The sequence below is a fragment of the Conger conger genome, chromosome 1 (genome assembly GCF_963514075.1).
Source record: "Conger conger chromosome 1, fConCon1.1, whole genome shotgun sequence".
In the NCBI taxonomy this organism is placed as follows: domain Eukaryota; kingdom Metazoa; phylum Chordata; class Actinopteri; order Anguilliformes; family Congridae; genus Conger; species Conger conger.
Genome location: NC_083760.1, coordinates 86,657,102 through 86,672,586, shown reverse-complemented (window position 1 = coordinate 86,672,586; position 15,485 = coordinate 86,657,102). Strand labels below are relative to the sequence as shown.

The 15,485-nt window shown below is 46.9% G+C and overlaps 1 protein-coding gene across 2 annotated transcripts in view; it reads left to right on the top strand.

Annotated features, from left to right (window-relative positions):
• hs1bp3 (HCLS1 binding protein 3) overlaps nucleotides 1-15,485 on the top strand; it is a 39,413-nt gene that overhangs the window by 4,451 nt on the left and 19,477 nt on the right. For both annotated transcript variants that reach the window (XM_061243098.1, XM_061243088.1), the window contains exons 3-4: nucleotides 2,766-2,973; nucleotides 5,766-5,994. In XM_061243098.1, coding sequence (XP_061099082.1) covers nucleotides 2,766-2,973; nucleotides 5,766-5,994 — 437 coding nt within the window. The remainder of the gene's footprint in view (nucleotides 1-2,765; nucleotides 2,974-5,765; nucleotides 5,995-15,485) is intronic.

Sequence of the window (15,485 nt, the reverse complement as noted above, 5' to 3'; positions counted from 1 at the left end):
ATACATAAGAGCTATGTAACACCTTCATAAGCACAATATAATACATTCATAAGCACCTCATAAGCGCTTATGTCAATAACTGCAAATAGGCATCGAGTGTGTTATGTCAACTTTGATGCAGCAGGTGACATTAACCATGACATACCAAGTGAACTGACATAAGATCCTTATGTCTGTTATTGACATAAGCACTTATGAGTGTTTATGTGGTGCTTATAAATGTTTTATGTAGTGCTTATGAATGCGTTATATAGGAGTTATTTTAGATGTCATTTAGGTCTTGTCGCTATTTTTTATTTGTAAAGCACATCGTGTTCTCCTCTCTCTGTGTACTGTCTGTTTCATAGCTTAAGAACTAATGACGTTAGTTCAAAACCATAGTGGTCACTGGTAAATGGAAAAAATAAATGGTTTTTCCTGAGCGTGCCAATATTAGCTGATGCGAGGTTTGTGTGTGACAGGGTGCTGTAGAAAGCAGAAATGCTACAAAATGAAGGGAAACACCGTCTGACTGACTGATACTCCTGTCACAGGTTTATTCATTGACATTTCACAACCTCCCAATAAAGTACATTTCCGACTATGCTAAATTATAAAAAATATGTAAACATTGAAATTAAGTTTAATTTATATAAACTTGAAAGTACTATTCGACGAAACATTAAACTAAAATACTGCTGCTCACAACTCACTGAATTCATGAATGAGTTTTCTGTGACCTCCACCCCTTCAAAAAAAACATGCTTAAATATGGAGTCTAGAGGTTTTCAACAAGCGTCAAGACGACAGCACGTAATTCCTGACTTGGTTAAAACTGCTGTGCATTAACTGTGATAACCTCTGTTTGCCTCTGTGAGGCTAATTCCAGGTTAGCCCTCTAAGCAGTATAATTAGCGTGTTGTCCTCCTAAGTGTTGTTTGTGCAGTAAGGACCAGTAGAGTGAAGGGGCTTCTGTTTGAGAGAAATGGGTGCAGATCTGCAAATCACAGTCCTCAAGGGCCGAACTGCTGGTTGTCCACCCTTCCTTTACCTGGGAGTCAGGTGTGTTCCACCCTCCCTTTACCAGGGAGTCAGGTGTGTTCACCCTCCCTTTACCTGGGAGTCAGGTGTGTTCACCCTCCTTTCACCTGGGAGTCAGGTGTGAAGACAGTCCGGCACTAATTACCCGGGAGAATAGGAAACCCAGGCTGGATTTAGATTTGAGGGCCAGAGTTGATGATCCCTCCTGAGTATCTTTCAAAAATAAAAGCAGCGTTGGTGCTATCACCAGTGACACAGTAAATGTGTAGACATGGCTACAGTATGGCTCTCATGCTTAATTACCAGATAAAAACACAGTTCCTCCTCCTCCTCCTCCTCCAAAGGAATAGGGTCAGGAAAAAACAGGTCTTCTCCATGTTTAAAAAAACCCTTTTTCTAAAATTTTAAAACAAGAAAAATTTTGGCACATCTGCAGCAAGGTCTACATTTCGCCTCAAAACTGGTCTGTCCATTGGGCACTTGGGCAAGTGGCCACATGGTGGCACTCTTGCCACGCAGACTGCGACGTGCAGAACTGAGTCACCATGCAGGGGTGGGGCCGAACGTGCAGATCACAGATCACTTCAGACTACAGTATGAGCCGAGCCCAGTCACACGAGTGACGCAGCGTTTCATCCCGGGTGCTGAGCTGTGGCACTCGTTATTGTGAGAGGCATTCATTTTTCACACTTCTGTCTGAGTTTACGCTCTCATCACTGTTCAGCTGTGTTCACATTACACACAGCCCCTCCTGTCTATAGTCCCTGCATAGGATGAGCGCAGAATTCGACAAACCCTTTGATGAGTACTGTTCTTGAACTTGAACTGGAACATTGTTTTCAGTTACCTGTAGTGAGTGGGAACAAGGCCCTTAACATTGCTCCAAAGGGATTTTCCCCTGCTTAGTCTAATAAACTGTAAGTCACTTTGAAAAAAAAAGTGTCAGCTAAATAACAAATTATTTATGTATGTAGTATCAGTTATTGAGATCATTAAGGAATTTAGGTGAAGTACGTTTCGTACCAGAGCAGTATCCTACCTGGGAAATGAACCTGCAACCTTTGGGTTATGAGTCCAGTTGCCTAACCGTTATGCTACCGTTACCTCCACCCCTCCTCTCTTATTGGTTGTGACCCTGATGACTCAACATCAGCACTATTCCTTGCCTAAACCCATTAGTATGCGCTTATGTAACTCTGGATTCTGCATGAAAACTGCTGCTGCGGGCCTGAATGTGAATGTGGATGTATGATTATAAAGTGTGCTATTACTGTCCTAATTATATAAGAACGGCGTGCCGGGGGGTAGGAATGAGAAGATGCAGGGTTCACGTAACCCAGGGGAAATGTGTGGTTATGTAAAGACATGACTTTATGTGTAAAAGGCTGTTGTAAAACCTCTGAGGGTAGCTGGGGTGGGGTGGGGTGGGGTGGGATGGTATTCAAGGAGAGAATCCGCCATACCAGACATAGGGGGCAAAACGTTGTCAGGTTTTACAGTAGGGGCCAAACCTTTGTCTTGTTTTATAGTAGAGGGCCAAACCTTTGACGTGTTTTACAGTAGGGGCCAAAAACATTGTCTTGTTTTCCAGTAAGGGGCACAACCTTTGTCTTGTTTTACAGTAGGGGCCAAACCTTTGTCTTTTTTTCCAGTAGGGGCAAAAACATTGTCTTGTTTTACAGTAGGGGGCACAACCTTTGTCTTGTTTTACAGTAGGGGGCAAAAGTCATTGTCTTGTTTCACAGGTGTCCAAAAAGTACAGCGACATCGATGAGTTCTACTCCCGGCTGATTGGCCAGTATCCCAAGGTTGCCATGCCGGCGATGCCACGCAAGGCGCTGTTCGTCAGCGAGACGGACATCCGGGACCGCCGGGCGGCCTTCGACGAGCTCGTCAAGTTCATCTCCAAGGACCCCACCCTCGCCACCTGCCCCGAGTTACTGGAATTCCTGGGTGAGCTGAAGAACATTCCGGTCCCTCTCGCGCTCCGTGCCCACAACGGTGGGAGAGTAGGGAACGGTAATGGTGGGAGTCATTACTCAGTAATTACTAATAAGGCCTGAACAGTGTGGGTCGGCGTTCGTTTCCGTGGGCCACAAACGGCCCGTGTCACGGACGACAAACGCAGTCTGTCTGCGCCGCGCCTTTTCCCGACCCGACGGTCACGGCGGGGGAAAGGGATGATTAAATTGTCCCGCTAATCGCATTACTCAACGTACGGCGCGCCGACCGTGTGACACGCTCCTTTGATTTAGGCCCCGTATTTCTGCTCTTGCGTCGAGGGCTGCCGGCGAGCGTCTCTGGGCGTGTTCGGGCGGGCGGTCGAAGGTATGTGGTTGAAGTAGGGGGCTACGGTGCCGTGACAGCGTCTTATAAACACCCGTAAACATTCCCGGCTCGTAAATAATCCCGAAGAAGTTCACACAGACCCGCGCTCTGGGATCATGGACAAAGGAGGTGGAGGCTGACATCATGTGAGGTTGGGTTTAACTTGAGAACATTCTGTTCTTCGTTGGAGCAGGAGACCCTAATTATAATTTAGAGTTAAAACTGGCGTGCTTGTGCGCTGGGTTTTTTTTAAAATGGCGGTTAAAGGAATGGCTCAGGAGGCAGACACAGAGGACCCTGCAGGTGTGTAAAGAGAAGCCTTCTGAGGCCTGGGAGAAAGTCTAGAACCTTCTGGAGATCTGACCCATGGTGAATATGGGATTCTGACAGTTGAGATTGGTTTGCTTGTCCACGAGACCAAAACCAGAGGTTGTGCTTACTTCTTCCTCAAGATGTTTAATCCAGTCATGTCTCCAGTTATGTCATGCAGATTAGGGACTGCAGGTGAAAATGAGCTCATTAGCTAACCCTGGCGCATTTACATTGATGTGGAAATGTTGATTGATGCGCAATAAAAAACAGTTGAACAGGTCTCACAATAATCTGTACTATGTAGAAGAGTCCATTTTGTTCTTTATAGCTGCCAGTCCCCTATGGAATCCGATTCAGTGGTAACTACCACGACAGTCATGGATTTGAACCTGCAACCTTTAGTTGATTAGCCAAAGTGGGTGGGCGGGGGTTAAGGGACTTGCTCAAGGCCCCAGCAGCTGTACTGGTCTTAGCGTGGCTACACCGGGACTTGAGCCATCGACCTTCCGGGTCCCAGTCATTCACTTTAGAACTCTCGGCTACATGCTGTCCAGTGTCGAGTGGCCATAACCAGAGAAACACATTCCACATATTACCCCTATCATGCCTGTGCATTCACCTGCATTTCTCTCCCTGCACAGCACAGTGCTAAGAGCGCTAGTCGGAGATCAAGAAGGTCATGTCAGGCTTCAGAAACCCTCGGCAACGGGCACCAGATTTCTGGAGATCCCCTTTACTCAAGACCGACCGTCAACATATTCTCTCAACATCGTGAAGTGAATTCAATAGAAGCGTTTTATATCAAGAGCTGATTTGCATAATGCCACGAGCGAGGCATTGTGCTGAATTACACGTCGTAAAAAAGAATCGCCGTCAAACATACTGTACATGTTCCATTTATTGCACTGAAACAGATGTCTTCGCAAATTCCTTCGACATGTTCTCATTCGAGCCGCTTGGCGTAATCGCATTTAATCTCCGGGTGGACAGAAATTGCCGGAGGGAATTGATGTACAGAACAAATTCAGGATTGTAAGTGGGCTTTTCTGATAAATAAAAGATAGAGAGAAATGAACTGAGCAATTCAGCTGTGCGAACTCAGCAGAATCGCGGGGTAAAGACATGATGTCTGTCAGCTTGGAGGACTTGCCACACACTCGGTTCTTATTAGCGCTGGGTTTCTTCAGCCAAACTCTAGCCGTGGATGTAGGGGCGGCCTGTAGCGTAGTGGTTAAGGTAAATGACTCGCACCCGCACGGTCGGTGGTTCTAATCCCGGTGTAGCCACAATAAGATCCGCACAGCCGTTGGGCCCTTGCGCAAGGCCCTTAACCCTGCATTGCTCCAGGGGAGGATTGTCTCCTGCTTAGTCTAATCAACTGTACGTCGCTCTGGATAAGAGCGTCTGCCAAATGCCAATAATGTAATGTTTCTGAAGTGAGATCGGTGAATAACTACATTATCTGGCTTCCCCTATAGCATGATGATGAGAACAGGGCATTCGGCCCAGCAATTCTCACCTTTTCCTACCTATTGTGTAGTTGACCTAAAAGCTAGATAGTGTCTGGCGCCATATCGAGCCTGATCTTTCCTCTCTGCCTTTGAGTAATCAAACTTAGCATTGACAGATTGTTCTTTGGCCGATTGAGCTTGTAATGTTGATCCATGATCAAGCTTGGATGGAACAAAAACCAGACACATCATTGGCACTCCCAGCCCAGAGTTACCAAACCTACCTCTAGTCTATGTATTTGAATCAGACCTGCGTCAATTACATAATTTCTGGATTCATATACTTTTCTGTTCTCAATTGATCTTGCCTGGTGCAGTTGTGCCAACGACGAGGACCAATAGTCTATTTGAGAGTATTTCATGGGTTCCAAAAGACCAGACATGCCCAGTAAAGCACAGAATCCAAAACTATTATGTATTTGACCCAGGTCTGATTTGAATAAAATAAAATGTGTCAGTTAGTTGTAATAGCTGCTCTTAGTAGTCAGTAAAGGAAGTGATATTGGCCTTTATCTCAGGGTCACTAGAGTCTGTTCTTCTCCTGGACGTTCAGATGTGATTAGTTTTCTGATTTCTCATTCTCATTTTTCATAGGGGCAAAGACGACGGATGTGGCTGACTTCAAGACCAGCAACTCCCCAGAATTGGAGGATGAGGAGGAGGATGATGAAGGGTTCGATTTCTTCAAAAGAAACGAGCCCCCAGTTGCCAAAGTCTTTCCGGCAGCCAAGCCAGTGGCACCTGCAAAACCAGCAAAGCCTGCAGAGCCCAGTGAGGAAGAGGAGGAAGAGGAGGAGATTCTGGACCCACTTGGGATTATGAAGTAAGAGTCCGAGTGGAATACGATGTAAAAATCTGAGGAGGATTATGATGAGGCCATTATGATGTTTCAGTATGAGGAGGATTGGGGGCATTTTGGAGTAAGAATTATGATGTCAAAATCCGAGGTGATTATGGTGTGACAGCGTGATGGGATTCTGAAGTAAAATCCGAGGAGATTATTATGGAATGAGATTAGAGCGAAAGGGATTAAGAAATGTGAAATCCAGAGTTTATTATGAAGTCAGAATCTGAGAGAGATTATTGTGTTAAACCTTGAGGAAAATTCTGAAGTGTCATCTTAACAGTCACAGCTGTGTTTGGGATAATCAGCTGCCATGTTAAGGCAGGCATCCATGCCATGCTTAGATGTGATGATCCTTGTCATACTGGCATTGGATAATCCCGGTCACATTGAGGCAGGTCAATCTGTGCCATGCCTAGATGGGATAATCTCTGCCATACTGGCATAGGATAATCTCTTCCATGTTTAGACGTGCAATCTGAAGTTTGCCTGATGGTAGATGTAAATTAAACTAAATCAAGTGCGGGGTGGAGTATGTAGTATGTCAATGGCTCTCTCTTTAAAACAGTAATAGCGCATTTCCACCTGTGGAACTTTACCCCGGAACTAAGGTATTTCGCCGGAAGTCGACGCGTTTTCATACCACGTGCCTGGCAAATCTCATCGTTCCGGGGCCGTTATTCAGCCCTAAAAAAGCCCCTGCTCAGGAGGTAGAGCTTTCTGATGGCCAGGAACTAGCGTGGGTGTGGCTGGCAGCACCGGTCATTTCTGATTGGGCGAGTACTTGTGTGGGTGTGGCTAGCAGCGCAGGTCATTTCTGATTGGGCGAGTTGTTGCTGTTGTTGTCTTTACTTCTAAGGTTGCACACATCTTGTAAAGCCTCAGTAAAATGTCCTTATTGAAAACGTGATCGATGTTGTCAGGCAAGTAAGGATAGTCATAAAGGGCTGGCCATGTTATAAAACATGTCACTATATATATATAATACTGTATGAGCACGTAGATAGAAGCTATTTAACGGTATCTTGACGAAGCAGACCTGCGTTTTGCAACGCTTACGCCGGTCTGCTAGCGAGCTAAGCTAACGGCGTTCTGTGTTGTCACACATCAATTTACTGTACGAGCACATAATGCTTACGCCGGTCTGCCCGCTAGCAAGCGATTATGTAGCGATAGCTATTTAACGATAGCTAAAAGACCGGCGTTTTGCAACGCTTACGCCGGTCTGCCTGCTAGCGAGCTAAGCTAATAGCAAGCTGTTGTTCTTATGCGAAACCATAACAAGTGAATAAATGCAACATTTTTTCAATTCTGAGTCTGTCTCCTTTCGAAATCAGTATTTGCAACTCCTGCTTAACTGCGGTGGGTTTTCATTAGTTTCACACCCACACCCAGTCTAGCATAAGAACAACAGCTTGCTATTACGCTATAATTTGCGTAAACTCCCCGGTGTCTTTAGCCCCCGGTGGAAATGCAGGCTGAAGGAACCTTTTGTTCATTGCGTACTTGTTCCTGGGAGTTAAATTCCCAGGAACTCCCGGTCGAAATGAAGCACATGTGAGTAATCTGGTTCCTACATCTGGGTGCAGAGGCGTATGATTGGGTGTCCTCCACCCCTGCTCTGTGCATGTGCTTTGTGGCTGCAGTGTGGAAAAGACACTGAATTTTTGGGAGGGTGATAGCAAGCTGTCTCCACTCTCCAGAGCTGGCAGGAGAGGCCGTATATGAACACACTTGTGCATAGTTTTCTCATGGGACATTCCAAAATCAGGTGGGGATGGAGACGCCAAATTTAGAAGCATCTGCCCTCGAGGAGTCCGTGTCCTGCCTTTAATTCTGCTTCTTGCAAAGGAATGCCAGGAATAAATCTGATTCCCGTCTGGATCCGGGGAGAAGAGTTTTAAGTCTGTGGGATACAGAGCACTGTTGTTCCAGTTTGATGTGCGATCCCTCAGTTTGAGGAGGTGGGCAGTGCGCTTCACTGCTTTTGGGGGCAGTGTGAATGAAAGGCTGCTGTTCCCCCTGCCGCTGACAGGTGGCGCTGTACGGAATTAATGTTTTTACCATGTCATTGTCACGACACTCACCTTCCACCCACCGAAGTCACTGGTTCTGTGGGAAAAACTCCCTAGTTCTGTAAAAAAAAAAAAAAAAAGAAACTCAAAAAAACTCCCTCGTTCCAGCACCCTGGTGCACTTTTTTTTTGCTCGTGCACTTTTTTTTTTTGGGTCCTGGGCCGCATGTCAGTCAAAAACATTTTTTGTTTTTCTTTTACATTTCATTTCCCTTTTTTCTAATTCCGTATGTGCGAATCATCGTTTTCATCAACGCCCGCTGCCCCACCCTCCGCTGTCGATTTGGGAGGGTGCGCAGAAGCACGGCCTCTCTCACGGATCAGAACCACCCCGCTGCGCGAACGGCCCGTTCGTGAAAGAACGCCAGCGGTGTTATTTACTCTGCTCAAGAGCTTCCGCAGGACGCCTGCAATGTCAGGTGCGAGTGGCGGCCCCTTTGAGGAGGGCTCCTGTAGTTACCGTGTTTCGCAATAGGCCTGAATTGGCCTGCTTGGAAAGCAATTTGGGCAATTCTGCTTTTGCCCTCGACCTAGGAGTGGCCAGTTGCATTCATTATTGCTGTGCTTCCTGCTGCAGTCTGTGCTGCTAATTTGGGAGAGCGCAGATGGTCACGTGCGCTCTTCCCGAATGCATATTATCGCTGTTAAGACTGTTTATGGACTCGACGGTTCACACGTCGAGCTTGTAACAGTGACTCTTCACGAGTTTGCGTACGTTTTTAAACAAGCGGACTGGCTGCCCGTGATTTGAGGTGTTTATCCTGGCCGATTGAGTCTCTACCTCCCGAGCCGGCTCCAGGCATAGGCGATCACCTCGGGACCAATCTTTCTGGAGGGACCCTTGGGTCTGCAAACCCCCTTTGCCTATGTACGACATAATTAGCCCCCAAAGAACAGGTTAGTTCAGTTGGCAGAACGAGAGGGCCCAAATGGAAATTGGCAAAGGAGAAATTTCATACAGATATTAGGATTTTCTCTTTTTTCACATAGCGAGTGGTCACTGTGGAATAGCTTGCCAGGACTTGTAGTGGAGGCAGAAACACCGGGGGGTTTTCAAGACCAGGCATGATACGGTGTTAGATTCAATTTAGCTTTTTGGCAAACTAGGCAGGAGGTACACGTATGGGGAGGAAAAGGCGAGCTTTGCTGGCCTGTTCTCTACATCACCTTATCTTCTGTTACGTTAAGAACATCTTCCCTCGGGCCTCCGGTAGTTCAGACCCGGCCCTGTATACCTGGGTGGCATTAAGGCCGGTTGCGCTTTGCCCCGTGGGGATCCTGGTCACAGTAGACAGCCTGGATTCAAACCCAGACCGTACCGCTCATCCACACCCTGTAACAGCGCCAGCCCCTCTCCCCTGGAATGTGATCCTCCAACCGGCAGCTTTGCACACTGGGATTAACGGTCCTTCTCTTTGGCGCTCGTGTCCGCTGCCAGCTCTTTCCCAGAAGTGCTCTTGGAAAAACAGTTAACCTTTTTGCCAAGTTTTCCCCACAAGTAGACTTCCACAGCCGTCCTCAGTACTATGAATGAGAACAGGAGGGTTTTTTTTTAAACGCACGTCTCTCCCGATTCGCTAAATCATCCGGCCTATCAACACATCATGTGATGTCATCCAAGTGGAACTTGTCAATAGGACTACGTGCGTGGTAGGATTACACAACCTTACAGGTGGTTCGATTGAGTGGCAGGGCATTTTACCCCAGACCAGAGGTGGTGGGCTTGGTGCTGGGGGGGTTATCGATCTGCTCACTGCGGAGCAGAACCTTCCAGAAGGTTCCCGGCTTCTTTGAGGCCCACATGTTTTTCTATGATAGAGAGATTGGGTTCAAAAGCTGAAGCATTGACCGAAAAGTTGTCTCCTGTAAAGATTTTTTGAGTTCCATCGTTGACCCCTTTTTGGTGGGATGAAAGCCCTGTTATGGATTGGGCTGAAGCAGTGAAGTTGTGCCAGTGCTTTTGCGTTTGCAATACAAGTCTGATGTTTTTGGCTGGCTCACAACGGAGAGGCCTTCTCGATCTGGACTCACGATTGACAGGTAGACTGCGTGAGATCTGGTCCTGCACAGGTTCCTGGTCCCCTGTGTGTGTGTGTGTATGTGTGAGATTGTGTGTGTGTGTGTGTGTGTGTGTGTGTGTGGTGTGCGTGCATGTGAGGGCCCTCTAAACTGTGTAGGACAGATTTCGGGACGTGTGTGTGTGGTGTGTGTGGTGTGCATGCGTGTGAGGGCCGGGCTAAACTGTGGAGGACAGATTTCAGGGGCGCGTGTGTGTTGGTTGTGTGTGTGTGTGTGTGTGTGTGTGTTCAATGTCACAAAGGTACTTACTGTAACCGAACTGCTCCGCTAAGCATCCCGATATAAATAGCGATGCCTTTGTCCCTGGGTTACGGCGTCCATTTATACAAGAAGTAATGGCGCGCTATCGAGATATTGATCTGGGAAAGCGGTGAAAAGGAACAATCCAATGTATATCTTATAAACGCAGGATTTCACCGTGGCCAGCAGAGTCATCAGTATGCTCTGGGCATCACTGGTGTCCCTGAACGGGAGGGGGGGAGGGGGGCTCCTCTCTCTCTCTCTCTCTCTCTCTAATGCTGATAAATGAAAAGAGCTCTCAGCATGATGTCATCTCTCCTTCCTGCTAAAAGCATTGTGGGTCTAGCTAGGGGACACCAAAGCGATGATGAATCACTGTCTATTAAAAGCCCCACACACACACCCACACCCACACACACACACACACACGCCCACTGGGCAGTGCCAGCGCCCCTCCCGCCCCTCCTATCTCTGCGTTACCTCATCAGCAGATAAGCCCCTTCCTCGCCCTCGATGACGGACGCAGGAAACAGAATCCCTGAGTCATTGCTTTTCCGCCTCGACGCGCTCTGGGGTGGTAACGATGTCTGTATATTTTGTTGAGACGGAGAGAGAGCGGCAGAGCGACTGCTACGACTGCGTTATTCACAAAACTGCCCTCTCAGCCTGCTGCGGGCTAGAGGGGCTTGCCCGCCTCGTTACTGAATCAGTACTTCCTCTCCATCTCTCCCTCGCTCTCTACCCTCTCTCTCACTCTCTCTCTCTATCGCTTTCTCTCTGCACCTTGCTCTCTCTTTCTCTCTCCCTCTCTCTCGCTCTCTCTCTGCACCTTGCTCTCTCTTTCTCTCTCACTCTCTCTCTCCATCGCTCTCTCTGCACCTTGCTCTCTCTTTCTCTCTCCCTCTCTCTCTCTCTACACCTTGCTCTCTCTTTCTCTCGCTCTCTCTGCACCTTGCTCTCTCTCTCTCTCTCTCGCTCTCACTCTCTCCCTATCTCTCTCGCTCACACTCTCACTCACTCTCTCCCTATCTCTCTCGCTCACACTCTCACTCTCTCTCACTCTCACTCTCACTCTCCCTATCTCTCTCGCTCACACTATCACTCTCACTCTCTCCCTATCTCTCGCTCACACTCTCACTCTCACTCTCCCTATCTCTCTCGCTGACACTCTCTCTCTCTTACTCTCACTCTCACTCTCCCTATCTCTCTCGCTCACACTATCACTCTCACTCTCTCCCTATCTCTCTCGCTCACACTCTCACTCTCTCCCTATCTCTCTCGCTCACACTCTCACTCTCACTCTCTCCCTATCTCTCTCGCTCACACTCTCACTCTCTCTCCCTATCGAGCACTTCGCAGAATGTAAATGAGCCAATAAGAGCGCTTGTTGTGGCTGTCTTATTCCTCCTCTGTAATCCTGTTAATTCGAAGGCTGGTGCGCGCGTAATTGCGGCATTACACTTCGTTACCGTCGGAGATAAGACGAACCAAGCGCAGCCGTGTTGCTGTGACATATCGTGTTTTGCCAACCTGCGTGTAATTAACGGGATGACAGAGGCTCCGTGTCTTTTTTATTTCTTTATTTATTTCACGAAAAGGTGCCGCAATGTAGGATCACTCAACCGTAGAAGCTGTGGTGTGCGTGTGTTTATTCCGAAATGCCTATGAAATTCCACCCTCCAGCTTCGAGGGTTGGCTTTAATCCTCGTAAAGAATCTGGGACATATTTTTTAATGTTTCATTTTGTTTCGGCTCAGGGATTTAAAGTGTAAACTTGTAAACCCTGTTGGAAAGGGTAATGGGCATCCAGTTTCAGTGTCATTCTGTCTTATTTATTTAGTTTCCATGACTAAGACCGTGCGTTGACCTTGTGGAAAATAATTGGTGGGAAACCTTTCTGCGCGGCCTAAATAGAGAAGTAAGGATGGGAGTGTGATGCACTGCTAAAGATAACCGTCTGTTTTACTTACTGCTGTTTCCAGAGAAGGGGAACCAAAACACTGTTTGTTCTAAAAGCGAATATCTGAGAATGAACTTACAGATTTAAGGTCACGGTCAAACGTGCATTACATTACAGGCATTTAGCAGACACTCTTATCCAGAGCGACGTACGTTAAAGTGCAAATCAAACCCAGGAACAATTGTGAAGAGGATCCAAGAGGAAAGTACGGTTCTGAGTCCTTGCGTGATCGCATGGATACAACTTGAACCCTTGAAATGTACATCAACTTTCCAACTAGCATACCACGAATGGCAGCTAGAATGCCCCGAATACTACAATAATTATACACAAGTGCCATTGTAATGTATGGCATACGCAAGGCTAATCATGGTAATGAGGTAGGGAGGGAAATGTGCAGCCTGAAGAGGTAGGTTTTCAGTCTGCGTGTGAAACCTCCACATCTCATTGTCAATACAGCTTCTGCTTGTTTTGTCAATACTTAACTATACCATATAATGCGCTTCTGGCAGAACTTGGTGGCCTGTAGCGCAGTGGTTAAGGTAAATGACTGGGACCCGCAAGGTCAGTGGTTCAATCCCCGGTGTAGCCAAAATAAGATCCGCACAGCCGTTGGACCCTTGAGCAAGGCCCTTAACCCTGCGTTGCTCCAGGGGAGGATTGTCTCCTGCTTAGTCTAATCAACTGTACATCACTCTGGATAAGAGCATCTGCCAAATGCCATTAATGTGATGTAATGTAATGTAATGTAACTGCATTTACACTTCTACTGCGGTAGGCTACTGGTGTTTTGTATGTTGGTCATATGTTGTGTTTTTATTGTTTTAAGCTGACTGTCCTCATTGGAGCCAGGTTGAAGGCTATAATTGTGAGCTCCGTGTGACCCAGGCCTGTTGAATGAAATGCAGCTCTGGGTCAAATATATAATTGTTTTGGATTCAAATACTTGTCTGCGCCTTACTGAGCTTGTGTTGGAAGCCATGAAATACTCTCTTGTCCTCTTGATTGGCTCACGCCCAAAGCGTGGGTCTTGGACTGATAATGGAGGATTTCCCAGCAGTGGGTTTTTGCTGAATGATGCCCAAAGTAATCTAATCTCCACCTGAGAAATGTCACGAGTGTTTAAGGTCATGTTTATATAATGTTTATATTTATTTTCTTTCTTTCTCTCTCTATATCTCTTTCTCGCTCTCTCTCTCTCTCTCTGCTGTTTGGTAACTCATTTAAAATATTTTGGGAAATCAACGTCATTTGAGCGCTGTCTACTAATAGCAGTGCTGGGAACAGAGGCAGTTACAGTGCATCCGGAAAGTATTCACAGCGCTTCACTTTTCCAACATTTTGTTATGTGACAGCCTGATTCCAAAATGGAATAAATTCATTTTTTCCTCAAAATTCTACACACAACACCCATAATGACAACATGAAAGAAGTTTTTTTGAAATTTTGGCAAATTTATTACAAATAAAAAACTAAGAAATCACATGTACATAAGTATTCACAGCCTTTGCTCAATTCTTTGTTGATGCACCTTTGGCAGCAATTACAGCCTCAAGTCTTTTTGAATATGATGCCACTAGCTTGGCACACCGATCTTTGGGCAGTTTCGCCCATTCCTCTTTGCAGCGCCTCTCAAGCTCCATCAGGTTGGATGGGGAGCGTCGGTGCACAGTCATTTTCAGATCTCTCCAGAGATGTTCAATCGGATTCAAGTCTGGGCTCTGGCTGGGCCACTCAAGGACATTCACAGAGTTGTCCTGAAGCCACTCCTTTGATATCTTGGCTGTGTGCTTAGGGTCGTTGTCCTGCTGAAAGATGAACTGTCTGTCCAGTCTGAGGTCAAGAGCGCTCTGGAGCAGGTTTTCATCCAGGATGTCTCTGTACATTGCTGCATTCATCTTTCCCTCAATCCTGACTAGTCTCCCAGTTCCTGCCGCTGAAAAACATCCCCACAGCATGATGCTGCCACCACCATGCTTCACTGTAGGGATGGTATTGGTCAGGTGATGAGCGGTGCCTGGTTTCCTCCAAACATGGTGCCTGGCATTCACGCCAAAGAGTTCAATCTTTGTCTCATCAGACCAGAGAATTTTGGTTCTCATGGTCTGAGAGTCCTTCCGGTGCCTTTTAGCAAACTCCAGGCGGGCTGCCATGTGCCTTTTACTAAGGAGTGGCTTCCGTCTGGCCACTCTACCATACAGGTCTGATTGGTGGATTGCTGCAGAGATGGTTGTCCTTCTGGAAGGTTCTCCTCTCTCCACAGAGGAACGCTGGAGCTCTGACAGTGACCATCGGGTTCTTGGTCACCTCCCTGACTAAGGCCCTTCTCCCCCGATTGCTCAGTTTAGACGGGCGGCCAGCTCTAGGAAGAGTCCTGGTGGTTCTGAACTTCTTCCATTTACGGATGATGGAGGCCACTGTGCTCATTGGGACCTTCAAAGCAGCAGAAATCTTTCTGTACCCTTCCCCAGATTTGTGCCTCGAGACAATCCTGTCTCGGAGGTCTACAGACAATTCCTGTGACTTCATGCTTGGTTTGTGCTCCGACATGCACTGTCAACTGTGGGACCTTATATTGACAGGTGTGTGCCTTTCCAAATCATGTCCAATCAACTGAATTTATTGAATTTTCTGTGATCAGGTGTCTTTCAGGGGGGCTGGCTCCCCTGTATTTCAAGCTCTGTGGTGCATTCTCTCTTAACAATGAATTTGTTAATGTAGTGAGTGATCCCAGCTCACTCAGGCTATCTCAACGGTTAAGAAATGCTATGAATCACCGTAGGGGTGTTTAATAATTTTTTAAAGAAAATAAACAGCCCTTATGCTCACAAAGGTGTAATGTATGGCCTAACCTTTTTTAACCATCCTTTCCCAAATATTTTGTATGTGCGTGTGCCTATGTCTGTGCGCTGTTTGTGGGTAGGGGTCAAACGGACTGTGCCTAAAATCTTGGGTCAACTGACCACCAAGACAGGCAGCACCCCTACAAAATAACGCTCCTCACGGCATCTTCAGACTGACGGGAAAGTAACGGGACAGGGTTCATTTCACAAGAACTTAAAATTTAGCTCTTATCCAGAGCCACGTACAACGAGGTGCCTGAGTTGCCTTATTTAA